The 26,096-nt window shown below is 39.1% G+C and overlaps 1 protein-coding gene across 1 annotated transcript in view; it reads left to right on the plus strand.

The window, feature by feature from the left end:
- COIL (coilin) overlaps positions 1 to 16,760 on the plus strand; it is a 410,595-nt gene extending 393,835 nt beyond the window's left edge. Inside the window, exon 7 of the mRNA XM_044068096.1 lies at positions 16,484 to 16,760. Coding sequence (XP_043924031.1) covers positions 16,484 to 16,564 — 81 coding nt within the window. The 3' untranslated portion in view covers positions 16,565 to 16,760. The remainder of the gene's footprint in view (positions 1 to 16,483) is intronic.
- The last annotated feature ends 9,336 nt before the right edge of the window (positions 16,761 to 26,096 follow it).

Here is a 26,096-nt window from a genome sequence, read left to right on the forward strand (position 1 = left end):
CTTTTATTTTGTGCATCTCTAGGTAATGGATGATGAGTCACTGTAGCTCATACGTAGCTTCATGCAGATATAAATTGCAGTAAGAGCAATTAAGTGTAGTGGTTAAGCCTTATGAAGCCATTGCAGCCCTTGTGTCTCCATTCTAGTGCAGCTTTGTATAGTCTTAATATGTGTGTGGGCCTGAAAGCAGTTAATGGTTTTATTCATAGCATGTACCAGCCCTGAAGTTTTGGCACGCATCTAAAATGCTTTGGTTTCTGCAGTTTTTAATTTATAGGGATTCCCTGTATACTTGCACTGACTTTGTCACTACCTGTACTCTCCTTTTCAAAAGGGGTAGCTTACAAGTACCCTAACCGCATATGCTTCAGAGGGGTGGGGGGACCACATTTAGGATGACTTGATCCAAAGCCTTTGGGATCCATCTTGTAGAAAAAAGCATGTAAAGGTAAAATAAATGATTGCCTTGATCTAGGTACTCAAAGCGTTCAGTGCCATCTGGAAAAAAAGGTGTCATGTAACCGACAACAGGTAACACTAGTGTAATGCAGTTCATAAATAAGAGGTGGAGCTCAGTTTTATCCCTTGTACAGACTCACTGCCAGATGTCCCTAGAGGTAGTCTACTTCCCTTATGTGAACTGGGTGGCACAACAACTAAGCACATTAGCTACAAATACCAAGGAGTAAATGTTACACAGAGGTTTCCTTCAGATACATCACATGTGGAGTGTCCTGTTTGCTTATCAGTGCACCAAACAGTTGAAGAAATTCTGCTTCAGAGCACCACACAAACATCTTGGAAAGAGGTTGCATTGTCCTTCAAATAGAGAGGTCCCTTTCATTCTTTCTGACCCCTCTTCTCCCCAGGGTTGTTCAGAAAGTATGAGAGGAGGGGACCAGATGTACAGTTAATAGCACCATTTTGGCTGAGGTAGCATTGGTTCTGTGTCATTCAGATGTCCAGGGCAAAACCTTTCAATGCTCCTTTGCAATTGGACCTCTTAAATCAAAACAAGGGAGCCCTGATGCACCACAGCACAGAGAGTACAGCTTATTGCTTGAATGATTCACCTCTCCTACACTTTGTACACTACTTCACCAAGGATATACTCACTCTGTTTTTAAGAAGGTTAAGAAGCCTGTCCTAAAAAATTCTGTTTAACCAAATAGAAAAGGTTTTGTCTTTGGTTCCACAAAAAGAATAAGGATAATCTTTTACAGCATAGCTGTCCTTCATTATGTAGTATTTATCTGAGCTTTTCAAATTAGGCCTGATATATACCTCTGTCAAGGTGCATCTTTCAGCCTGCATATTTATGGGTCTCCCCCTTGCATCACTGCAGCCTTTTAGATGCTTCCTTAAGGGAGCTTTACATTTGAGATCACCTAGAAAGATTTTTTGCTGCACTGTGGAATATCAGATTTTTCCTTGGAAAGCTTGCACAGCCTGTTTTTGAACCTGCTCTGTTTTGTATTAGTTTTCCATAAGGACAAAGACAGTGTTGGAAGCAAAGTTGCTCCTTTATTCCAGAAGTATTGACCAAGTTGTCCCTCAAACAATACAATTGTTTGTACCCTATGTTGTCTTCTCCATCCTTTTCAACCTTTGGGTTATCAGATCAGACTCTGACACCTTCAGAATATTCAGTCCTGGAGCTTTGCTTCCTCTCGTAACTCCCTGCTCTGACTTTCCCAGATCTTATTTGCCTCCATCGCCAGCGAATCATCATCCAGAGAGCTCCTCATGTTAAGTGACTTTTTGTGATATATTATTATTATTTATTTCCTGCAGTCTCCTCTACATTTTCTTTATTTTAGACTTTTTTTTTTTTTTTTACTTTTATTGTAGTTTAATGATTAGGTAGATCTGATGCTTAGGCATAGTTCTACCGGTACCTTTCTGCTTTTGCCATCTAACATTGTTCTTCATTAGTATGACTGATGTTCTGGCTGTTGCTCTTGTTGGGACTTTACAGTGGTTCTCTTAGTGTTTAGATATTTCCCCACTGTGATGGAAAAGTCATCTTCGGGTTTTAGATAGTGTTGTTTGTGGGCACAAGTAGTCTCCCCCAGGGATGTCCATAGTAAGTACGTTTATTGCATCAGCGAGAAGCACCTCGACGTTAAGTGACAAGCTTGCACTGCATTCAGCATCAGAGACCTGATCGATAGGGGCCAAACTTATTCTGAAAGACCTTCTCCAGCTTGCAGCTGTTTCTGCTTCTCATTCAATTAAGAAGCAGGAAAGGAAATCTGAGGAGGACAGATCATGACACTTTGTCTCAGATTGTGATAGTGATTCTGGATTCTGAATCCTTCAGTTCTCCCACCTTTAATATCCATAGCACCTTAAGGATTCCTCTGCTTCTTTGACTTTTGTGTCCATTACTCCAGTTGAATTTTCTCAAGAACACCCCCTTCTCCCAACAGGATCTTATGTCTGGATCTAGCAGATGAGAAACTGTCAAAGCCAGCATTTGTTTTTTCTAGATCTGTCAGGTTAGTTGCTTGCCTTAAATCATACAGACCTAGATGGACCTTGGTATCGTTCCAGCCTCCAAGGCCCAAGTCTGTGGCTTCTTCAGTTCCAGATTTGATTGTTCCTTCACCAGCCTTTTTGGCCCTGGGGTTCTTGGGTCCAGCTGTCCAGCAGCCATCCCCTCTGTCCGTCAGCAGCATGGCCACATCAGACACCGGCACTGTCATTGATATTCTCAACTCCAGCCATGTCTGAACTAAGTGATCGGGGCCAGCACCCTGGGGTCAGGAGTCAACTGTCCATGTTTGAGTAATCCCTGCCCCTGGGTGCTTTGGCCTTGGATGGCACAACACTGTTCTCAATGTTGGAGCCAGCCAGGTCTGAGTCGGAAATTGTTTGGTTCTCATTGGGGTCTTCAGATCAGAGGAGAGCCAGTTCTGTCAGCCTGCCCACCGTTTCTGCTTTTGACATTGTGGAGACTGGTGCATCAGCAGCTAGTTTGGATCCATCCTGATCATTCCTCCTCCTCCTCTTCTGTCCTTTGCTACACATCAGCTTGCTCCAGGACAGACTCCCATTTTTAGGCCTCCAGACCACCCTTCAGGGACCCCTTCCTCCTCTTCTGTTTCCCCTCATGCCCCCCTCCCCCCGAGAGGTCCTTGTGACGACTAAATGTAAGAGGAACCACTTGGACTCTCCTGAAAAGTCCCTTGCAGAGGGATCTCCACCTTACTGAGGGGGAAGGGTTCCCCAAGTGCACTTATCTTGTAAGTCACAGCAACCTTTTCGTAATGGTCCTAGTGACGGTTCCTCTTGAGGCAGAGGGATAACTATAGTGGACGCTGCCCAAGGGACCAGGGTGGTACACAGAACCAGGGCTTCTGTGGTGCCTTCTCAAGGAAGCTTTCCAGCATCCCTAAAGGGTTGCCCTATTGCTGCACTCTGGAGGTAAAACTTGGGAGGCCATCACGTCAGACACATGGGTGTTAAGAGCTGTATCCAAAGGTTGTTTTACAAGTTCCTTTTTGTTCACTCCAGTGAAATCCTTAAAATCTTTTCCTGATGTGCCACCTCATCAGAGCAAAGAAGCAGATGTGGAAGTCCAGTAACTGTTTCTCAACCAAGTTATTCAAAAGGTTCTACCAGACTAGCAAGGATCAGGGATCTGTTCAAAATTCTTTTTGATAATAGAAAAAAAAGGATGTCCAACCCATTTTGGATCTAATTGAACTGAATTGTCAAGCAGACAGAGCTCTGGATGGCCACAATGGAATCCATTTTACCTCTTCTGAGGAAAGTTGGCTAGATGTGCTCAATAGATGTCAAGGATGCCCACCATCGCATAAAGATATGGAGGCATTCCTTGGGAAACTGTCATTACCAATTTTGGACACTGCCCTGTGGTCACCCCACAACTCCCCAGGTGTTCACCAAAAGTATGGCTGTTGTAGCAGCATGGCTCAGGCTGCAGGGGTTCCAGGTCTGTCTGTACCTGGATGACTGGCTTCTGATGGCTTCCACAAGGGCATCCCTTATAAAAGACAGATTCCTTGCTCCAGCTATGCCTATCTTTAGGTGTAGCAGTGAATTATAACAAGTCCGGTCCGGACCTGGTTCAAGTACTGGAATTTATCGGTTACCATTTGAAACAGGCAGACTGAAAAACTTCTGCTTTCCAGGCTAAATTCTTTGTATGCATGCTTTTCGAGTTCTTCTGTCTTGGAGATGTCCTGCATCCTCAATTCTGCACTGCCTTGGACATATGACCACTTCTGCCAAGTCCTTATTGGCAAAATTCCACGTGCAGGTAGTCCATTGAACTCTGGCAGTTCGGTGCTCTTATTTAATTTATCCAGTGAATTTCCTTGCTTCTTTAACTGACATCTGTCACTACCACATTTGATGGTGGCTGTAGTCTCCACTGGTTGCTGCAGCTCTTCCTTTTGTTCTCAAGCCTCAGGCCATGGTGACCATAGATAATTTGGATGAGGGAGGCATTTCGAAGAGAAGATCAGAGTACCTGATCTCAGTCCAAGGCCAGTCGTCACATCAGCATCTTTGAGATTAAGGTGGTCTTCCTAGCATTGCAGGCCTTTCAGGATCTTCTCCCCAAAGTGTGATTGCCATTTAGACTGACAACATGTTAGTGGTATGATATTTGAGCAAACTGAGGAATCTGGTCCTATCCTCAGGGTCAAGAGGCCATGAGGTTAGCAGTGGGTGATGTGCTGCAGTGAGAAACTGTTGAGAGGACATTTTTTGGTAAACTCCAGTATTCTGGCAGACAGTCTAAGCCAACACATTCTTTTGCCTCATAACTTGGCTCTAAATCCAAAGGTAGCAGTGTAGATTTTCAGCAGCTGGGGCCAACCCCTGCTGTGATCTGTTTGCTTCCACATCTAACATCAGCTGCAACAGTTACTTCTCACCAGAGGGCAGTGGAGGCTGGTGACTTCAAATCATAGGGGGGCTGCAGGAGACAGCTGGATGGGTGTGGCCAACAAGACGGGGTGGCTATGGTGCAATGGGATCAATGCTTCACATACTTATTTACATGAAATAAATGCTCAGTCAGTATGGCACATGCTGAATAGTCTACACAGCACACATTGTTACATAAACACATTGGTTTGAACACTTACCTCTGTGGTATACTGCAAACAGTACTTCATACTCCGTTTCTGCACCTGAGGAGAAGCTGTCGTGCACCTTAGAAGCTGTGGTCTGGAACACATCAGGTCATACTGAATTTCTCCCACCCCCTTTTTCATGGAGGCTCAAAAGGGACAGTTTTAAGTTTCCCAAAGCAAATAATATTCACATGACCCCCAGCTGGTTCCAAATAGGTGCTTGTAGTCTTTCAGTTGTTCCAATTAGGGGTTTGCCACATCAGATCCGTTTTCATTGGTTCCTGTCCTCTGCATCTTGCTCTGTCACCACATCACTTCCTCTACCACATCCATAAATCTAATTGCAAATCCTTCCTCTTTTCTTCCCTGGCAGCTCCATCCTTAGCATCCTTCTCCCAATATACCTAGTAGCCTTCTGATCTTCCAGAATCTAATAAGGGTTATTCTGCTCTTAAGTTAAGAGTCTCTCCACACTGTATAATTACTTATCTCTTGTGTATAATTAATCTGCATCCTTTCTGTAAAATTGGTGCAATCTGAAGTGGGTCTTTGGGGAGGGCCAAATGAATGTTTAACTACCTCAGACAGTATTGTTTTGCCAGGTGTAGCCTGAAGCCAGTATGATTCACTGGAGTGTATTAATCCATTGCATTAGTCAATCATTAAATTTGTTAATCTCCAAGACATTAGCTTAAAATACTTTATATATATATATATATATATATATATATATATATATATATATATATATATATAATATATAATTATATTATACACACACACCCCTCAAGTTACCTTGCATTTTGCTACTTTAGGTACAGAAACCAAGACTGCGAAGTGTGTAAACATTTATTCTTACAGGAAAAAGTACATTTGCTAGCATTCTCTCTTTCACTATGCTCAAAACCACAAAAACTGGTATTTTAAATACACTTGCTTCCCTGTTTGCCAACAAGCTATCACTATGAGAGTCCAACCAAAACAAAAATGAAGTGTAGAAGAAAATATTTCAATGCCTTGGCTACATGACAGCTTACTTAATATCTAGATGGGAAGCAAAGGCTGTGATGCATCAAAAAAATAATTACTGGAATGCCAGTCAAAAAAATAAAGTATAAAAAAAACAAGCAGCCAACAAAATCCTTTCTGAATACACAAAATCAACAGTATAAAAATGACAGAAAACCAGAACATTCTACAAAACAAAGAACAGATTAAAAGCCATGACTGTACTTGTGTCTACCTTGGATACTCTAAGTGCTTCTTGCCTGGACACATCTAAAGTCACTACATGGGGGTACAAGTTACAACAAGTATGTCGCAATTTGAAACTTCTCCAGCTGATGGCCCTGAGCCCTTACATATTTCATATACTCTCAACCTCAGAGCAAGAAATCTGGATAAGGCCATAAATAAAAGTAGGACAGAGGTCCAAAAAAGACAATTTTTAAATGCTGCTCTTACAAACTTAGAAAGAGCAGTAGGTCTTGCATCAGTATGACTTTTCTGTAGGGTGTGAAATCTGAAACTCAAAAACACCTGTCAGTGAACCTAAGAATATTGCAGAAATGCTCATCACTGTTGCTTAGTTTTCCAATTTGTAAACACAGCATTTATACCTACTCTGTCTGTGCATATCAGGTATCCAGTGTACTCCATCTTACTTCTCACAAATACACAAGTCCTGCCAAACCACAGAGTGATGGTTTAAAGTGAGCAAATGACAAGAGTTATTCACCCTGGCAACCATAACCCCCATCCATAAGTTGCAGTCTGACATCTGATGGCTATATAATATTATTTCATAGCCACAATCCACTCAAACAATTGACCACATGTTTCCAGGTTGTGCCATGCAAATTACAAAGCTAGAAACATTGCCAAAATATCTGGTTTGCCACTGCCAGCATAATTTTAAATAATAATACATATCTTATTACACTATTCCTGTCATCTCAGCTGTCCTCACAAATCAAATAGACAATATCTGGTTGATGACTGCTAGCAACATTGCAAGGATAATAACAAAATCTGTCTTTCCACATCATTCCATTCATCTCAACATACACTAGTCTGGGAGCTGTGCATCCACAAGGTTAATGACACAATCTAGCAATTGGTTATGTTTTAAAAAGGAGTTTTTACAGTATTTGTGACCAAAAAGAAAAGTTAACTGCCGTGGTTCACTTTCTTCATCTGCATCCTGCCTTTGCTCCCCACAAAATGTGATTCATGAAAACTGACTGACATTAACTCATATGAAAAATGCCTGCCAGTAAGCAACAGTACATTTGTTTAAAACACAGTATGGAGAAGATTATATGTCAAAAGGAAAACAACTTTTTCTATTTTTTTTTTTTAATGAGTGAGTTTACTATATAGCTCTCAACCTTTCATCTCCAAAATGAGGAACAGTCACCTTCATAATGTGGAACAAATGGGCAAAATGTGGAACACATACTAATGTGGCTTACTAACAACTTCAACTAGGAAGGTCATAGGATGGTTAAAATATGCTGGTTTTAACTTATAAAGATCATTTAATGAATTAATATGATTAATTTCTATTTGCCATGGATTTCACTTAAAAAAAATTCTCACTGAATGTGTGACACTGACGGACTCTTTCAATGTGGAACTGTGAGGAACATGAACTTTTTAAGACCCCAAATGAGGTATGTTCCTCGTAATGAGGTACACTTGAGAGGTATGATTTACTACGCTGTTTTAAACAAAAAATAACACGCTTTCGAGGGTTTACAATAAATTGCGTTTCAAAGACTTCACAATGGCTGTGCAGCGTTTTTAGGGTTAAATTCTACCAGTTGCTTAGTTATACAACAACACAAAGATGCTTAACATGTACATACAACACAGACCGTTTTATGACAAAGTTATTTCTGTATTTTCTTAATGTACTACAAACTTTTAATTTTGTTTTGAACTTTCTGAAAGTCAATAATTTTGGCTCAGTATTTAGCTGTTTGACCTTCTCATCTATCAATAATGTGAACTAGATGTGTATAAAGTATGGCTGTTTCAGTGCAATGTGGCATGAATTGTAGCCAAGTTACTTGCAAATGTAGCCTTGTGTTTAAACAACCTTAATTAACATTAAGACATCCTCCAGAAATATCTAACTCTGAATTTTTTGAATTACAATCTTATAATCTTACATTTAATCAATTTTAGCAATGTCCACATAGATGCAATAAAAAAGAAAGGCAATCTGCTCAGCTTATTGACATATCATGCCTTTTTATCCCAGTCTGTTATAGGAAATTACACACACACACACACACACACACACAAAACTTCGTAGCGAAGGATTACCATGTGATCTCCTTTTAAAATAGTCTATAGCATACTTGTCTAAAATGTAGTTCTAGTGCAGACTCTGTACAGTCTCTTTGAATCAATCATCCAGGTAAAGGATCTACAAAAAGTGTCCAACATACATGGTACACCATGCCCATCAACCAAATGACAAATAGACTCATCAATAACTTTCAAAAGCATGTGTACGCCTTGTACTTATTTCACAGTAAAACTGCCCTAGCAACACCAGCCAGCCAGGATATAAACAAACAGGTATGTGACAAAACAAACATTACAGGTAATATTAGCTCTGTATAAAGTTCCTCACATGGTAGTTAAGGTATCGTAGGCAGCAAGCATTTACAGTGATATTCTGGCAAAGTGAACAGGAAGCCAGTCATGACACCATAATCTAAATTAATACCCAATGGCAATAGTTTCATTTTCAGCTGAAATGCTTCAGGTATAAATAATTCAGTGTGATTTAATCAATGCATAGTTATTCAAAACAAAAAAAAGGTTTAAACCCTTGTAAGTGAAACACTAAAAGTCACAACAAACAAAAACACTGGCCCATGTACTTTGGGACTAAGGCGAGGGCATGTCTCTATGCCTTAAACTTAATATAAACTATCTTTTAGGTCATGCAAACTCAGAGAAAATGTAGACAGTTGAAAAAAAAAATCAGACCCTAAAGAAGGATACAGTCTGTGACCTTGGTAATGACAATGTATTGAAACTACATGCTAAATGACTATAAAATGAAATGTAGGTTTATGGTGTTTCAAAGTTAACTTAATTTGCAGTAGTACTGTATAAATAAATGATCGAGTAGTTTCCTGCAGAGATTTTCAAAAGTATTACTTGCAATATGATTGAATATTCATAGCAATATCTGTGCAACACCATTAAACTTTTTTAAATTTCTTAGAGAAAAAAAATATCACAATTCTGAGAAGCCACTGAAGCCCAGCCTTTTGTGTTTGGTTTACCAAGTATATGGCTATACTACAGTGGCAATAACAGTGATAATGCATTTCAACAGATATACAATATAAACTGATATAACAGTATGGAGTTTTATACCTGAGGATATAAATTTGTGCAAGTCCAAATAAACAAGCCACCAACCTTAAGCAACAGAACATACATAACTATTGGTCCTCCCATAATAAATTATCTAACTCAAACCGGAAACAGCAAAATCAGGCTCAGTGGCAGCCTGCTCGTAAATGGTGAATGCATACTGTTTCATATAATCCTGAATATCACTTTTCTCCTTTAAACTTATTTTTACAGGGGATTAAACCCCCCTGTTCCCCCAACATGAGAGGCAAGACCCCATACACCCCAAACCTATATATATATATATACCAACTCCAAGATCACCATACCTTGGAGGAAAGGGAATGGCTATTTCAGACTTGGTATATGCAAGTCTGATTTTTTTTCAACCATTAAGAATGTGTATTTTGGGGTTCACTGATGTGGGTTCCAACATTTCAAATGATTACCTGTGAAACTGTCTGATGTTTTATTCTGTGGCTACAATGTCAATGTTTAATTTCCCCCTAATCCGCCCACCCTTGCATTATGTTAAACATACTTCATCTGTGAATCATAGTCTGGAACCTCTGATGTCTCATTTTCATAAGTCCTGAAATGAGACATCAGAGGTACCTAAATATTTAATCATGGGGTTTGAGCAATAATTAGTTATAATGAATGTGGGAGCTCAACCAAAGGTAATTAAAAGCACTCAAACATTAGGTACTAACATTTGTATACTTTGAGGAACTTACAAGATTACTTATTAACCTGTGTTCAAGAAGGGCAAATGCAGTGTACCCAGTATGAAATCTGTACCTATTATTAAACAAGCTTCACAGGGAAATGGGAATGTTAAAATTACTCTGCTTGAGACTTCTTAAGTTAGTGAGGGGGAACACACTGCTAAAAGAGAGGTTTATAAAATAATGAAATGATGACTTAGATGACAAGCTTTTAGTTCTACAAGAGGAGAACAGAGTCAAAGAGCTAAGTTAAAATAATGGCAGAAAACTGGAACTTGTTCCCTAAAGAATCTACGTAAACAAAGTAGGGGTGATGTAGAATTGACCACGGCAGAGCTAACTACATGATCAAATTACAGATTGTATCCTCTGTGATAACCACTTTACAGCTTTCGTGTACCAGCTATAAATAGCCCCCTGCAGGTCAAACTGTCATCACTGACCACATGAAGATTCAAGTGTTAGATAATGGACTCCTTCTAGAAATGTACTAAGCACCCTAAGCAGGCAACCTTTAAAGAATTTGTTTAGTCCCATTCTAACATTACATTATTTGTAACCAAGTGTAAAGTAGATGAGGTTCAAGTAAGAGCATCCCTATTTAATTTACTTACTTAGTTCTGCAGCACGCACCCTGTACTTTCTTCTTGTATCTTCGTCACTCCAAGACAAGTAAACGATAACCCGATAATCCCTCCAGGCTCCAAATAGAAATGAAAAAAAAGACAATGATTATCACACAACTAATTTTGCCAAAAAAAGAAAGCTTGATTGAATTCCTCATCGGATCCTAAACTAAACTGACTGATTCTCGCTCTCTTCCCAGCTCATAAAGCCCGGGAAGAGAGCGACAACCAATTAGCAGCATTTAGGCTTTAGCCCAGCAGGCACGTCATGACTGACGTGCCTGCGGACGTCGCAGTCCGAGCCCCTTCCAAGTCTATGCGGTTTGGAACCGCTGCCGCATAGACTTCTGGGCATCACAATGATGCCTCAATTGCTCCTCCGGGCTGCAATGAAAACAAAACAAAAAAAACAAGAAACCTGTTTATAACCGCCGCGGTTAAGGTGCGCAATGCGCATGTGAGTACTTTCGGGTCGCGGACTCTAAATTTAAAGTAAAAAAAAGAGATTTTTTTTTTTTTTTAATTTAATGATGAAATACACAAGACCAAAAACAACTGAGGGGGCTGCAGTCCGGCAGTCCGATGCCACGAGCCGCCCCTGCCAGAGGGCTGGTCTTTGAGGGACGCTCATTGTTTGACCCCTTGGTCTCCTATACACCTATCCCCAACCCCCATTGATAATTAAGTTTCGTAAGAAGGCAGCCTGCTGCAGAATGCCCATGTTCTTGCTGAGACTGGTTTGGTTACCCTTTCTTTGGCTCACCTGCTTCACCCATCCTGGGTAGTAGATCTTGACGTGGGACTGATTTCTCATCTTTTAGGACTTCTGCACCTGAACCTTCACTCTCTTCCCAAGCTAACCACATGGTTTCTTCAATTCTAGTAATGGCCAGAGATCCCAAGAGAGCTGTTCATGTCCTTTTTTTCCTTCCAGAAGCCTTTCCACTAGGAACTTGTATACAAACAAGTGAAAGAGGTTCCCCATTTGGGCCTCATCTAAGGGTCTGGATCCCTTTTCTGCACCTTTGGATACTATTCTTGATTTCCTGGCTGACCTCTCTCACTCTAGCCTCAGATATTCTACCATTAAGGTTCCGTTGGCTGCCATTTCCAGCTTTCTTAGCTTTAACAAAGTATTAGTTTAAGGGTGTGCACACTTATGCAACTAGCTTATTGTACTTTTTTTATATTTTTTCCCCTAACAGATTTATTTGTTTTTCAGTTGAATTGTACAGGTTATAGGTCACATTAAAGGTGAGAAAACTTTTGAATTGATTTACTGTGGTCTCATTTTTTAATATCACAAAAACCTGGCATTTTAACAAGGGTGTATAAACTTACTATATCCACTGTATGCGTGTGTGTGTATACATATAGATATATATAAAAAAAATTATATATATATGTGTGTGTGTGTGTGTGTGTGTGTGTGTGTGTGTGTGTATATATATATATATATATATATATATATATATGTATATATATATATATATATATATATATATATATATATATATATATGTGTGTGTGTGTGTACATGCACACACTTTTTATATATATAAATGTGTGTATAAAGTATTGGTCTCATGATCACATGACCATAGAAAGGAAAAATGCAAGTACTTTGAATCACTGCCAGAACTGTAACAGAATCTGTTTTTTTTTTTTTTCTTTTTTAATGACAACCAGCAGTTGATGAGATACAGTTTGTGTATGGGGTAGACAAATTGCAGTCTCTTCCACTGTCGCACTCTACTGCTGTTGGAGAATCTGTTTGATACTCTGGACTCCCTTCCTCAGGGCATAATGGCCATTGACTTCAACATGGCAGTAATTTGGTAACATTAGAAATCAGGGAGACCTAGGGGCTACAATTATCTGTGAATTAACCCACCCAGTCCATCCAGGTGGCCTTTCCTGTTTTAGGGGTGGCCATTCTCTTTGAAAACAGCCTAAGTTACCACCTATTAGTGACCTGTAAATGGCCCTTCAGCCAAAAAAGGCCTGAAAAGTAGTTCATTTTGTGCGATGAGCCTCTTTTTGATTCCACTTGTAGGTCCTATGGATGCTGTCTGCAATAAGTGCCCCTGCATTCCTTTTATGCTTTCTCCAGTTTCTTCTCATAACTGAGGTCTTCCAGGAAGTCACTCATAGCCCCATACTTACCTTTGCACATACAGTTTGCCCCTTTTCCTTACCTTCTGGAGAAGCTTTTATGATGCATCCCAGCAAAAGACTTGTCCCAACCTTTGTGCTGCCTGTCCCTGGACATCAGTTCTGTCTAATGGCTATGATTCCATTTTCATTGATTGCCAATAATCCCTTTGTGCAGACAATGTTTAAAGACCAAATACTCATAAGGGGCACAAAGGGCAGATGGACTGTAGGCAGCAGGTGGAGAATCTCTTTTCAGCTTCATTCCTTTTAATATTAGATCCTCTGTCTGCAGTCTTTGATTTGGGGCTTAGCTCCTCCTTTAAGTCTAGCATGCAGTCATTTCTTATTTCCATGTGGGATTAGACTCTGTCATTAAATGTGCACTTTTTTACCTTTCTTCTCCCCCCAATGGTATCCCATTCTTCCTTGGGTTTATACTTTTTTGCTGGAAAACTTTACCCCTATTGAGCCAGCATCTTCAGCTAATAAACAGGTATGTCAGAGGCATTGCTTGTGGCAGTCACCTCCATTAGAATGATTTCTGACCTGCATGTTCTCTCTTAATACACCATATCTGGTCTCCCGCAAGGATAGGGTTGCTCTAAGAAGTAACCCTTTTTCCTTGTCTGAACTCGCTGTGGTGGCTAACCTTAACCACCACATTAATTTGCCTGTATTTCTATGCATTCTAATCTGGGAGAATATTTGCTATCTTTATGAGCAGGCAGTGGCAACTCAGATTTTATTCTGAAAGGACTAAGGTTGTTCATAAAAACAGCCAGCTGTTTGATTGTCCAAGAAGTGTAGATAGAAAGTACAGTGGAGAGTCTATTATTCAAACGTTGGTTATCAAAAAGTCAATTATCCGAACCCAGCTTTCCAAAGTTTTGTGTAGGGAAAATGATGAATTATGAATATGCAAACATTATACGTATTTTCTTGTGTATGTTTTTTGAGCTTGCAGCCTGCTTGTGTATGAAAAATATTCTTTATTGTCCACTGGAATTATCTAATTGTTGAAAACTGTATTCCCTATATGCAGAAAAAACATGATTTTACAAGTTTTTTTTATCCGGTTCATTGTATGTTTGATTATCTGAACTACCCTAGGTCCCAATTAGTTCAGTTAATGGACTCTCTACTGTACTTTTGCTTACACGGTCTTAGTTTGTTTACTTGCAACTAGTTTTGATTTACAAAGTGTAAGAAACCTTTCATTTCAACATCTAAGATGTATTTTGCATGTTGCAGTAGCAGCCTCTTCAGCCTTTTGCAGACACACAACTTTGGATGTTTGTGCAGCATCAACCAGCTCTTCCCACAACATATTTTTAATGCAGTGCAAGTTGGATATGCTATCCAGATTAAGGACAGAGTTTGGGGCCACTGCTGTACAGATTAAGGACAGAGTTTGGGGCCACTGTTATTTTGGGGATGTTCCAATTTGCTGTCCACACAGGACACTTTTGTGCGATTTCACGCAGTTGTACGTGATAGCTTTAATAATGGCAAAAGAGTATTATTGTAGCAATGAACATTAGATCCAGATGATACAGGCCCATTCTCCATTACATGCCTTCTCTTCTTTCCTTGCCTCTGGTGTAATAAATATTTTTTTTTTCTTTCCAGTTGTTCACTGTTGAGCACATCCATGCAAAATCTGGAGAGAATAGGCACCATAGTGTGTGATGGGATGGGGTTGAGTACCCAGCAGACTGCAAGTTTTGTCCTACAAGCTGTCCTAATACCCACTGAATTAGATCTACGATTACAGAGGATAGCCATCTCTTGCACATCCTTTGGAGCAAGAATATAACTTTAGTTTGGACCATATAAACTTGTCATCCCTAGTGTTCTGCTGAGGTCTTTGGATATTTCTTATGTAAGGTATTTATAGGGAACAATAGTATGCTGTGCTACATGTTTGCTTATGGCAGCAAAATAGTAGCCATTGTTTATTTTTCTGAAAGATCATCTTGGTCTTCAGCAGCACTTGGTTATTTATATTTTTGGTCAGTTTAAAGGAAAATAAAATTTAATACCTTGAAATTGTCCATAATGCCTTGTAAAAAGAATAGCAGACTGGACATTTAAGCAATTTGTAATGTCCTTTGCACGGACTGTGGACCAATTTAAAGACGAGGTTAATCAGTAGCAAGTTTACATTAAAATATAATTGTATCTCTGTTTGGCAGTGTTTACGTTGCAAGTAGTAGTCTTAATGCTGCTGCTTCCAGAAAAGTGTCTTTTCAGCTCCTGCCACTTGCCCTTAGTGAGATCTGTTGAGTACAGTACATATTTTTTCTCTGTTTTTCTGTAACTTAGAAAAGGTACAGAAATGTGTATTATTAGCATTAAAGCATCTTAAATCAGAATATTTGCAGTTGTAGTCCGCTTATCAGCCTTTAGAGGAGTTCTGGTTAATACATTGTGACTTGACAACAAAGCAGACTATTTATGGGGGCCTAGTTTTAAACCAGTTGAGTGTGTGTGTGTCAAACGAAAGGCTACTGTCAACCTGGGTCCCCAGATCCCTGATGACTTTTTCTGTGCTCAGTGGATTGCCATCTATATATGTAGGCTAGCTAGTAACCTTTTTTTTTTTTGGGCTATGACATTTTTTTTTTTTAAAACTTCAGGCAGGCTCTGGCTCTGGCACCTCGTCAAGCGTGTGTGTGTGTGGAGGATATCTGTGTGTGTGTGTTCGACTATGTGTGTGTGTGGGTTCTGTGTGTGTGTGTGTGTGTGTGTGTTACATTCAGTGTGTGTGTGTGTGTGTGTGTGTGTGTGTGTGAAGGCCTTTGCCAGGTCGAGGTAGGCTGTGTGGACTGCCTTTCCCTCATCAATGGCCTTGGTGACAGTCTCGAAAAAGTCAACCCAAGTTTTGAGAGGATCTGCCTTTAAAACAAAAAGCCATTGGATCCAAAGTTGTCAAGTTCCTCCCCCTTTATTATATTTATGATTCCCATCCTGATCCTCTCATGGCTTTTGCAGATAAGGCTTGTCAGCTAATGGGGGGGTCTGTCAGGGTCTGTATAGGCACCGCCCTTGTGTGTGCCTTGTGTGGAAGATTGGGCGCCGGGCTGGCAACTGGACACTGTAAAACTTCACTGCCAATCATGAGCGGACAGGTGATCCTATGTGGCGACCCCTAACCGGGAAAAGCCGAAAGAAGAAGTTTTAAACCAGCATCCATTACAGACTAGCAGCAACATTGAATCTTTTCCCCCTCTCTCTCCCCATACTAAGTATTCAGGTTGTAGAATGCTCTTCCAGACGTTCTGTGGTTAGCTAATTCATTGAGAACTTAAATTGAAACTGGAAAGGTTAGTTAATGGCATTAGCTCAGGGCAAAATGTCTAGGATACAGTGTTCCTTCATAATTTCCTTGTGAGGTGCAGAGCTTCTGATTCTAATGCATTGTAAACTTAAATGCTTTGGTGATTTTAATTTTGCTATCCTTTTTTATGTCTTTCAGATCACAGAGAGATGGGATAAGTTGGTTGAACCAAGACTGATTGTTGAAACTGCTGCATATGTAGAACAAGCTGCATCATAGATCAGAATAAAAAGGCCACATTAGAAAAGTACTCATTTTTGCTGTAAAATTTGTTAGAATGTAAATGTATATAATTACTTTTGTAATTGTGGTTTGTATTTTATTTTTTTAAACCTCAACATTTAATGTGCAGAGCTCAAGAAAAATAAATTTTCCTGTACAGTTTGACTTTCTAATAAAATACATATAAAAACTAGGTTTTACTGTTTGCTGAGAAGTAATTGTCTCTCTAAAACCACGTAGCCTTTGAGTAGATATGAACTGTGTGCCCCCCCCCCAGTCTTTCCCATTCCTTTACTAAAAGGATAAGCAGCAAATCTACTTGACAGGCAGGTTGTGTTCATTGTAATATTCAGTGTTGAATACTTGGTCTTGGGAACCCTGCCAGCAATAACTGGGCCATCTTGTAGAGTTCCTCATCCTTCCCCCTGCTGGCCTGGTAGACTGTCCGTTGTGGATTTCAGGACATCAGTGGTAGTAAGCAGCATCAGTCAGTGCTGTTTTCCCAACTTGTTAGAGTTCAGTGCACAGCCTAGAGTTTTACATCTACAGTCCTTTTGTTTGTTTCCAGAGTACCCTTTTGGAAAGACATTTTTATCACCCTTTTCTATTTTGTGTGTTGTTGCCATCAACAGTTTTAAAAGCAGAATCTGAATGTTAATTGAATTAGGTGAGAAAACAAATCCCCCACAGACTTCTGTGAATTAATTCTTTCTTTGCCTGGGTCCATAGCTTGACATGCCCTGTTGTCCTCCTGTGCTTCATTTATCCAGAATAACGTAAAGTGCATGGCAGACTCTGTTCAGAAGTATTTGCCTCTGAATAGGGCTCACATTTGGTCCCTGTCTGCCATGTCATCTGCAGGATCTTCTTCTGACCTCCATCATATGAAAAATGAAATTACTCAGAAATGCTTAAGGTAGAAGAAAACTGAGGAGGCTAACAACACTACTAAGATAAAAATCCCACTGGGCTCAAAGACACCAGTAGCTGTCATACCCGATATCTGTTACTGCCAAAGCCTCTGTTGCGACCCCTCTGAGCACACAGTGGTGCAGATCATGCCCTCATGAGCTGAAATACCTTTGCTTTCAGTTGGTCCTGAGGCTTCCCAAGGTGCCTTCTGGTCCAGTGTCTACATTATCTTCAGCTCGGGGGAAGGCAGTATCCCCATGTTGTTACTGCAGGAGTAGGTCATGAACAAATTGAGGTCTCGTGTGCCTCTGTGAACTGAGTCCACCAAGGCTGAAGATGTCTAACCCATAAATGGACATCAGTTAGCTTGCCTCAGCTTGCACCAAGTAGGCTCCCCAAAACACATACACGCTCCATAGAATAGGTGTGTAGAGGACTTTGTAGAAATTTTGAAGGGAAGTGTGAATCTTAAGTGTCATAGTATCCAAATGGTAAAAAGAGGGCTTTCTCCCCAGATGGATTTGGATACCTCAGAGTTGGACAACTTGGCATAGAACTCAATAAACAGAACACCAGGACAGGTTTTACAAACAAGCAAACTAAAAGCAATCATCATACATCAGTAGGAACAAACAGTAATAATTTGAGCGCTTTCCTTCTGTAATTTCCACACAACTTCATCAGTTTAATGACATTCTGCAGACATTAAAGGAATAAAACACTTAAATTATCCCTTGTACTCATATTGGCATTCACTGGTTGGTTTTACTAAGAATTGGTATATGTTGATCAAATGTCTCCCCTCTGTTACATACAGTCCAACACTAATGGCATGATGTATATATAATGCTTCACCTCCATAGGATGTATGATTTAGGGATCTCCATCACAGAATGAAGACCTTTTAAATAAGAGGCCCAGGGATTTTCTCCGGCCCAGAACTGATAGAGTTTTCTGTGCCTGCCCGGACCCAACCCTTTGGCCATTCCTCCAGTCTTAGAAGCCCTGGAATGATGCATTTAGTAGGCCATCCTTGCAGCCAGATTCCCAACTTCCTGCTTCTAGGAAGTCAGCCTGTTTATACAGAGTCCATAACTCACACAGACACCTATATAACGAATTTGACAAGGGGTCTAATGTGGCTGTGTCCCAGAATTGTGTCCCCAGGGATAGGGAGAACAGCTGTGACCACCTCACCCTTGACTACCCTGACTTAGACACATGCCTGACTGAGTATTCAGCCCCTGCCGATGCATATAAAAGCAGAACTTGATGACCTTAGACAATCTTTGTCAACTTGCAGAGAAGGCTTTTAAAAAACTGGAGGAAATGGGAAGCAGTGTGGCTTCTCGCAGATCCTTTCCATTCCCCTGCATCTGGATATGTTAGAAACTACCCCAGAAAAAAACTAGTCCTTCGACTGTAAGAAGGGCAAATTACAAGAGGGCAGGAAGGACTGTTTACATAAACAAATATCAAGCTGACTAATGAAGGATACCTGGGACCCCCCACAGTCATGATGCTCATATGGAGTAGCTATCACGCATCAAAGCTAGACACACTCAAAACCCCACTTCAACCCACCCCATCCTGATGCCTACGTTGTCGTCCCATCTCTCCCAGCTTTAAAGATAAACAAACTGGCCGCCTTTGTGCAACAAGGGGTGGCTGTGGCACAAGACCTGTGTGGGTCCTGCAGAAAACTATAGCAGGGGGTGCAGATTACATTTCCAGAGAAAGTCAATATTTTTTTGGCATTTTTCAGGTTCTCAAGAATCAAATTCACACATTCCCTGCCCAACAGTTAAGATTTGCTGTCCCAGGTAACCATGAATATGGTACCAGAAAAAGAACAAAAAGTAATGGGATTTTAGTCCAGACTTTTCGTAGACACAGGAAAAGAAGCTTGGAGGATCATTTTGGATCTTTAGAACTTGAACACATTTATAAAAGTTCCAAAATTCAAAGTACCGACCTTGCAGAACCTTCTTTCTTTACTCTTTTCTGCAAGCTTGCATAGCTATTCTGGAGTTTAAAATATGCTTAGCTCTGTGTCCCTATAATCGGGATAGACAGATATTTCTTTAGATTCAAAGCAGGGGGTTTACAGTACCAGATGTCCTTCAGTTTCACTGTTGCAGTATTCATTACATTAGGGATCCCCTGCCAAGGGCAGCCAGACATCCGGCCAGTATACCAAAGCCTTTAGGTTGTTTTTAGGTGCATCATATGCCACGTGTCTCCTCGTGTTGCATAGGGCTTAAGTGACATCTGGAAGTACCATACTCAGAACGTCTTTGCTGCCAGTCTGAACACAATCTCTTGATCGTCGTTCTGAATGTCTTTTCCATTGCTGGTGCTGTTGCAGATAAGTGCCCCGTTGGGGTTTATTGTATCTTTTTTTTTTTTTTTTTTTTTTTATTGCTTGTGGGGTTTTATGTCATCCAAGAATGGTAAATGCCAGTGTGGGAGACAGATTCCCCATAAAGACAGTCATGAGCAGTGCTTGTTTTGCTTCAGTGCTTCCCACAATCATTCATTCATTCATCGGAGGTCCACTGGGCCAGAGTGAACCCATTTTCAGTGGAGGCCTAGGGAGAAAAGCTCCAAATCAGAACAGACATAATACAAAATTACAAATTACAAAAGGGAATACAGTAAAATAGATGGTATACAAATTATAACATACTAGGTTACAAAGAGAAATACAAAAGAAATTTAAAAAATACAAGACAATCATGCACATTAGTCCAATGCAATAGAATATTTAGTATATATGTGAACGTTACAGTGACTACTGGGTAGAGAGGAAATGCTGGGGATAACAGTTGATTAGACAGAGTGAGGTGAGGCATTTGGGCTTTACTACATTAATAGTAAGATTAAATAGGAGATATAGTTAGATACATGATAATATGCTTTTATGTGGCTGAGTTTCTCATGTTGGGCATTTTAAGTTGAATAGCACTGAGTATTTCTGTGATGAATTGGGGCATCTGTGTGATAGGAAGATGGAGATGAGCTGTGAAAGTGAGTAGACTGGGTAGTATTAGGTTTTATGTGGTCAGTCCTAATACATGTACAAATCCAGTGGAAGATTAGGTGTTGTCTCAAGGATGTCTTAAAATGTTCAGGGTTGCTAGTCCTGAGTGATGAGGGAAGGGCATACCATAGCTTGGCGATGATATGCGGGTAATGCATTTGACCGGCAGAAAGGCTGGGTTTTGTTACATTTAGGAGCATTTGATTTACAGATCGGAGAGGTCTGTTAGGGTGAGACATGGTAAACAGAGAAGAGAGAGCAGGACAGTTAGGCTTGTAGATTAGCTTATGAGTTAGTTGTAGGTACATTAGATATTGGGGGTAGTTTGAGCCAGTTTAGAAGTTGAAAGAGATGCACAGTGGTGGGAGGAGTATTTAGTATTGGTCACAAATTTTGCGATTTTTATTGTAGCATGAGTCCAGTTTGGATTTGAGAGAGGCCTGAATGTTGGTGAGAAGTGGTGCGCCATAGAGCAAGGATGGAAGCAGAAAGGAAGAGACAATGGATAGTCTTGCAGAAAAGGTGAGGAAGTATTTGTGCCTGTAAAAGATGCCTAATTTCTGATGGGCTTTTTTGATATCTGTGTTAATATGCTAGTCAAACGTTAAGGTTTCATCTGTACCGACACCTAGAAGTTTGGTGTAAGGAACTACTTTAATGCAAATGTTGTTGAGGGAATGAATGGTAAATTCAGATTTGGTGAGGGATGTTTTTTAAGGGGTGAATAACATGAGTTTGGTTTTATTAGCATTTAAGACTAAAGGGTTATACATCCAGGTTTCAGTTGAGGTGAAGGCACTTTGCATGAGTGACTGTAGTTCTGATGTAGATTTGGCAGTACAGATGTTGGCAGCGTCATCTGCATATTGGATGACAGTATCTTGAGTGATAAGTGGTATGGAAATCATTAATAAAAATGCTGAACAGCAGTGGTCCTAGTATGAATCCTTGTGGGACTCCTGTATTGATGTTAATGAATGGGGAGAGGGATTGGTGCCATTTGGTTGGCTGTCTGTAAGGTAGTTGGTTTAGGGAGGGTGAGAAATGCCTAAATTGAAGAGTTTGGAAAGGAAAAGAGGGTGGGGAAACTATATTGAAGATTTTGGAAAGATCAAGAAATAATGGAGACTTGGTTTCCTGCACCTTGAGCTTGGTTAACAGTGTAAGAATGATATAAGAGCGGTGGTGGTGCTGTGACCAGGCCTAAGTCCATGCTGGGTTGGGGAGAAGATTTTATGGTGTTGCAGGTAAAGTAGTTGGCCATGTATATATTTTTCCAAGATTTTGGAGATAGATGAGAGGATGGCAAAAGGTCAGAAGTTAGATATGTCATTATTATTTCCACCTTTGTGGAGAGTGAGAATAAATGCTTTTTTCCAAATGGTAGGTATGAAGGACTCTTGAATGGATATGTTTAAAAGTATACTGATGGGGTAGGCAGTAGAGTTAGCTGAAATTTGTAGAAATTCTGGTGGCAATTTATCAGGAGCATTAGAGCCAGGTTTAAATTTAAAATTTTTTTTATGGTGCCGGTAGACATAGGTAAGAGAGAGAAGTTTGGTCCTGATACAGATAGGTCTGGGGGAGGTGGTTTGATTTGTGGGAAATTGGTGGTGGGGTTGGCTCTGCTGTTTTTAAAAAAAATGACTAAAAAAGTCAGGCTATTTTGGCTGGGGTCCTGTCTGGATCAGGAGAGGGGTTTTCACTTTTGCCTAGGTTTCTTAATGAATCTATGGACCTCCAAAATTTTGGGGGATTTTGCATATAGTCATTCTACAGGGTAATGTAGTGTTTGTTTTTGATGACTAGCCACTTTACTTGATTTTGTAGTTGTTTGTATTGAGTAAAATCACAGGGGGTTTTACTTTGCTGCCATAGCTTCCAGGCCTTGTCCCCCTGGCTTTCATGAGTTGTTTGGGTTTAGTGAGCCACCTGGCATGATTAGCTTTCACCCTCCTATATTGGAGTATTGTTAGATTGTCTAGTACCTGGAGGAATGTTGAATTAAAGAATTCTACAGCATTATCCAGGGGAAGGACTTTTAGTGGATGCGATACTTAGCAGAGTATTATTAAAGGTAGCTTGAAAATTCTGTCCAGTCTGGTTGAACAGAATGTTCAACCTGCCTTTCTGTTCAATCTGTCAGGCTTTTGTTCCCAAGAAGACCCTCTGTAGTAGACTTTCTCTTTGGCTTTATATCTGGATAATCAAGTTCTTAAAGGAAAACTCCACCCTCCAACTAAAAAAACTTGCATTTTTCAGTCTATCTTTGTTTCCCACCTATTTTAACACCTCAAAATCACTCCAAGTGCTTTATTTGTAATTTTAGCCTGTTTACCACTACATGGCTACCGATGGGGCTTGATATGTCAACGTGATCTTTTTCTGCTTCAAGCCTTTCTCTTTCCCATAAAACATTTCTTGTCTTCTTTGTGACTCATGCCAGACATAAGGAAGTAACTGTGAATTCCCATGCCATTGATATATAATGGGAAATCTGTGACTCACTCTGTTTGTATTCCTTCTGTGTTAGGCCTGCTTCTTTACTGTTGCTAATCACCCTCATTTATGTTTAGATCATAGTTTTGCTTTACAATATAATTTGAAGTTATCCAGCAGCAGACAGAGTTGTAGCTAAATTGGATGCCTTTGTTCTAAGTGTTCTTTTGTAGTCCAGCATGAATTGACAGTCCCCTCCTCCCACACTACTGCAGAGGTGTGAAACTGTCACTGCAACTGACGGCTCAGAATTGAAAGGAAGGGAGTGCCATTTCAAATGTCTTCCCCTCTGCCTGACGAATCATTTAGCTATTTTCTTGGTTTGGAAGCAGCAGAAAGACTTAATTAAACACATTTTTGATTTCATTGTCTTGATTTTTTATTCCCCCCTATTTCTACAAGACATTATGTTAAAATTATTTTTGCTTGCCAATCTCGAAGTAACATCAGTTTACTGACATCCTTTTCCTGTAATTTTCCTTGACATTTGCATCATCTTCACATATTTAAAAATGACTGCAAAACAGTACTTTGCAAACCTGTGTCTATGATGCTGGCACAGTAAAAGAATGTACCGAAAACTCACTGTATTCTACAGACCAAGCAGTGAAGTTTATTTATTTATTTATTTATTTTTTTTATGGCTGGGGACTGGTGTAACTGAATATTTTGTGCAAGTAAGTATCACTGGCATAATGCACATAACTGATGCATTTCTGGAGCTTAATTTGTTCTGTAATTCAGCTTAAACTATTTAGTAATCCTCTTATTCTGCATAAAGAACAGAAGAAATCGCCACAGGAAAAAACTCCGTCTTCAAGTATAAAAAACTTCTTTATTGGAAACAAGGAATAAGCGCTTTCACGTAGATTGACTACGCTTCATCAGATGTAGTTTACAACAGAAAATGTAACCTCTTTTAAAACAAGTTTTGGCGGGCAAATGCAACATTAACAGAAGCAATAAATCAATTAATACAGCAATTTAAGAAATCAGGCTCTTAAAGTGACTAGGGTATCGCAATGTTACATTAGGAGCCTATAAAGGTACTCCAGAAGTGTCACTAATCCAAAGTCTTACAAATTCTTGTACTTGTTTCATAAACAAACAAACAAGTCTAAGCTTCAGGTTTGACAAAAACATATCCACATAAAATCGCATTATTTTATGAATATTAGTAATCTTCTATTGACAGAATGGTTACTATTAAATAAATAAACGAGCAAATAAATAAAAGTTACATTGCAGTTCCTTTACTCAAACAGCATTATTGTCACTTGCTGTATCGCTAATCCAATCAACAACTGCTGCACTATGTTGTTTTATTCAGAGAATTACTGTTTAAAGATATTTAGACCCATCGCTATTTAGCAATGTGTCTTAATTTCTGTATCATCACGTGAAGCATGAACTATAAAAAAGTGAAATATTGTGTTAGCAATTAAAATAAAGAATTTTTTATTTAAAGTTAAAATAAACTTGAGAATTAGACCATAAAAACTTTATAAGTATGTGTTATAGAAACTTTCCTTAACATATTCCTAGTCAATTAATGGCGGTGTGCTATAGCGAAACATCGCATACGATTAAAAGAGCAAAATATCGTGCACTGCTACTTATTGTGAAAAATTGGTATCAGTAAAACCAAATTTAAAACGAATAAATATCTGTAAAGAGGTTTATACAAAGAATATTCTTGATGTCAGCATTCTAAGTATCTAATTGAGATGTATGAATAATATGCGTTGTACAACTGGAATCATCATACACATGCGCTAAAATTTAATGAAGAAGGTTATGTGAATAAACCCATAGTGCGAACAAGTAAAAAAGTTCTAATATATGAAGGTCAGAGAAACATAATAAATTACCATGAAGGAACAATTAAAGAAGTCACTTATCGGAATAAAAGACAAAATATTTATATACAATAGCAGCAAATAGTAGTGGAGAGAACAAAAGATGTATACTATCATGTCCCTTAATGGAAAGAATATAATCAATGTGATTCGTTAATAAATAAATATATATTCAATATAATTTATTAAATATGATTTGTTAAAAAATATATATAGCAAAAATTAATGTTAGCATTTCTGTAATGTAAATAAGGATAAGATAGAAAAATGCTATTAAGTATAGTTAAGTATAATAATATAAATAGGTATTAACTAAGAAATTTTTTATTATAAATAAATAGATGTATATATGAAAAAATAATAGACAATGTAACAATTTAATACAATGAATTTAAAATAAACAATGAATTTAGAATAAACGATGAGGATTAACAGCAAAAATAAAAATAAAAATAAATAGATAAATTATTAAACAATAAATTAAGATTAACGTGACTATCATAATGTACAGAACATGAAATGTAGCTGTATCTTTCAACAATATTTAATTCATCTTAGTAATAATTGCTGATTAGATAGATTAAATACATATTCTGAATCTGGTAGGACATCATTGACCGAAAACAGAAAAAATATATATTAAGCTACCTATACAATAACTTCAAAGCTTCCTATTGTTTAGTATGGGTTTTATGGAAACAAACTGGTTGATACCTGGACTAATGTGGGCTTTTAAGGTGAGTATCCATTTGAGTTCAGTACAAGCCAATTGATTAATAATGTCACCTCCCCTTAAGTTAGTGGTGACCAATTGTAGGACTTTAAAACTGAATCTGTGTGTTGTATATTCTAGTAGGTGTTTTGCTAGCGCATTCTGTTCATTGCCCTTTCTAATATCGTAGAGATGGTTATAAACCCTATCTCTTAACCTACGCTTAGTCAGGCCAACGTAGAATGCATCACAACTATCACACGTTGCAAGATATGTAAGGTTAGTACTGTCACAATTACAGTAAGTAGAAGGTACAAACTTAAAAATACCTTCTGGATGAGTGAAGGACTGTTTTCTGGAGATATAAGGACACATATGGCAATGGCCACAAGGATAAGTTCCATATTGAACAGGTTCACACACTATTTGAAGAGGTTTCTTATCTATACATAGTAACTGCTTGAGATTATTACAATTCTTATAGCTAAATCTGGGACGTTCACC

This window comes from Protopterus annectens, chromosome 4.part0 (assembly GCF_019279795.1).
Source record: "Protopterus annectens isolate FY-2018-M chromosome 4.part0, PAN1.0, whole genome shotgun sequence".
Taxonomy (NCBI): Eukaryota; Metazoa; Chordata; order Ceratodontiformes; family Protopteridae; genus Protopterus; species Protopterus annectens.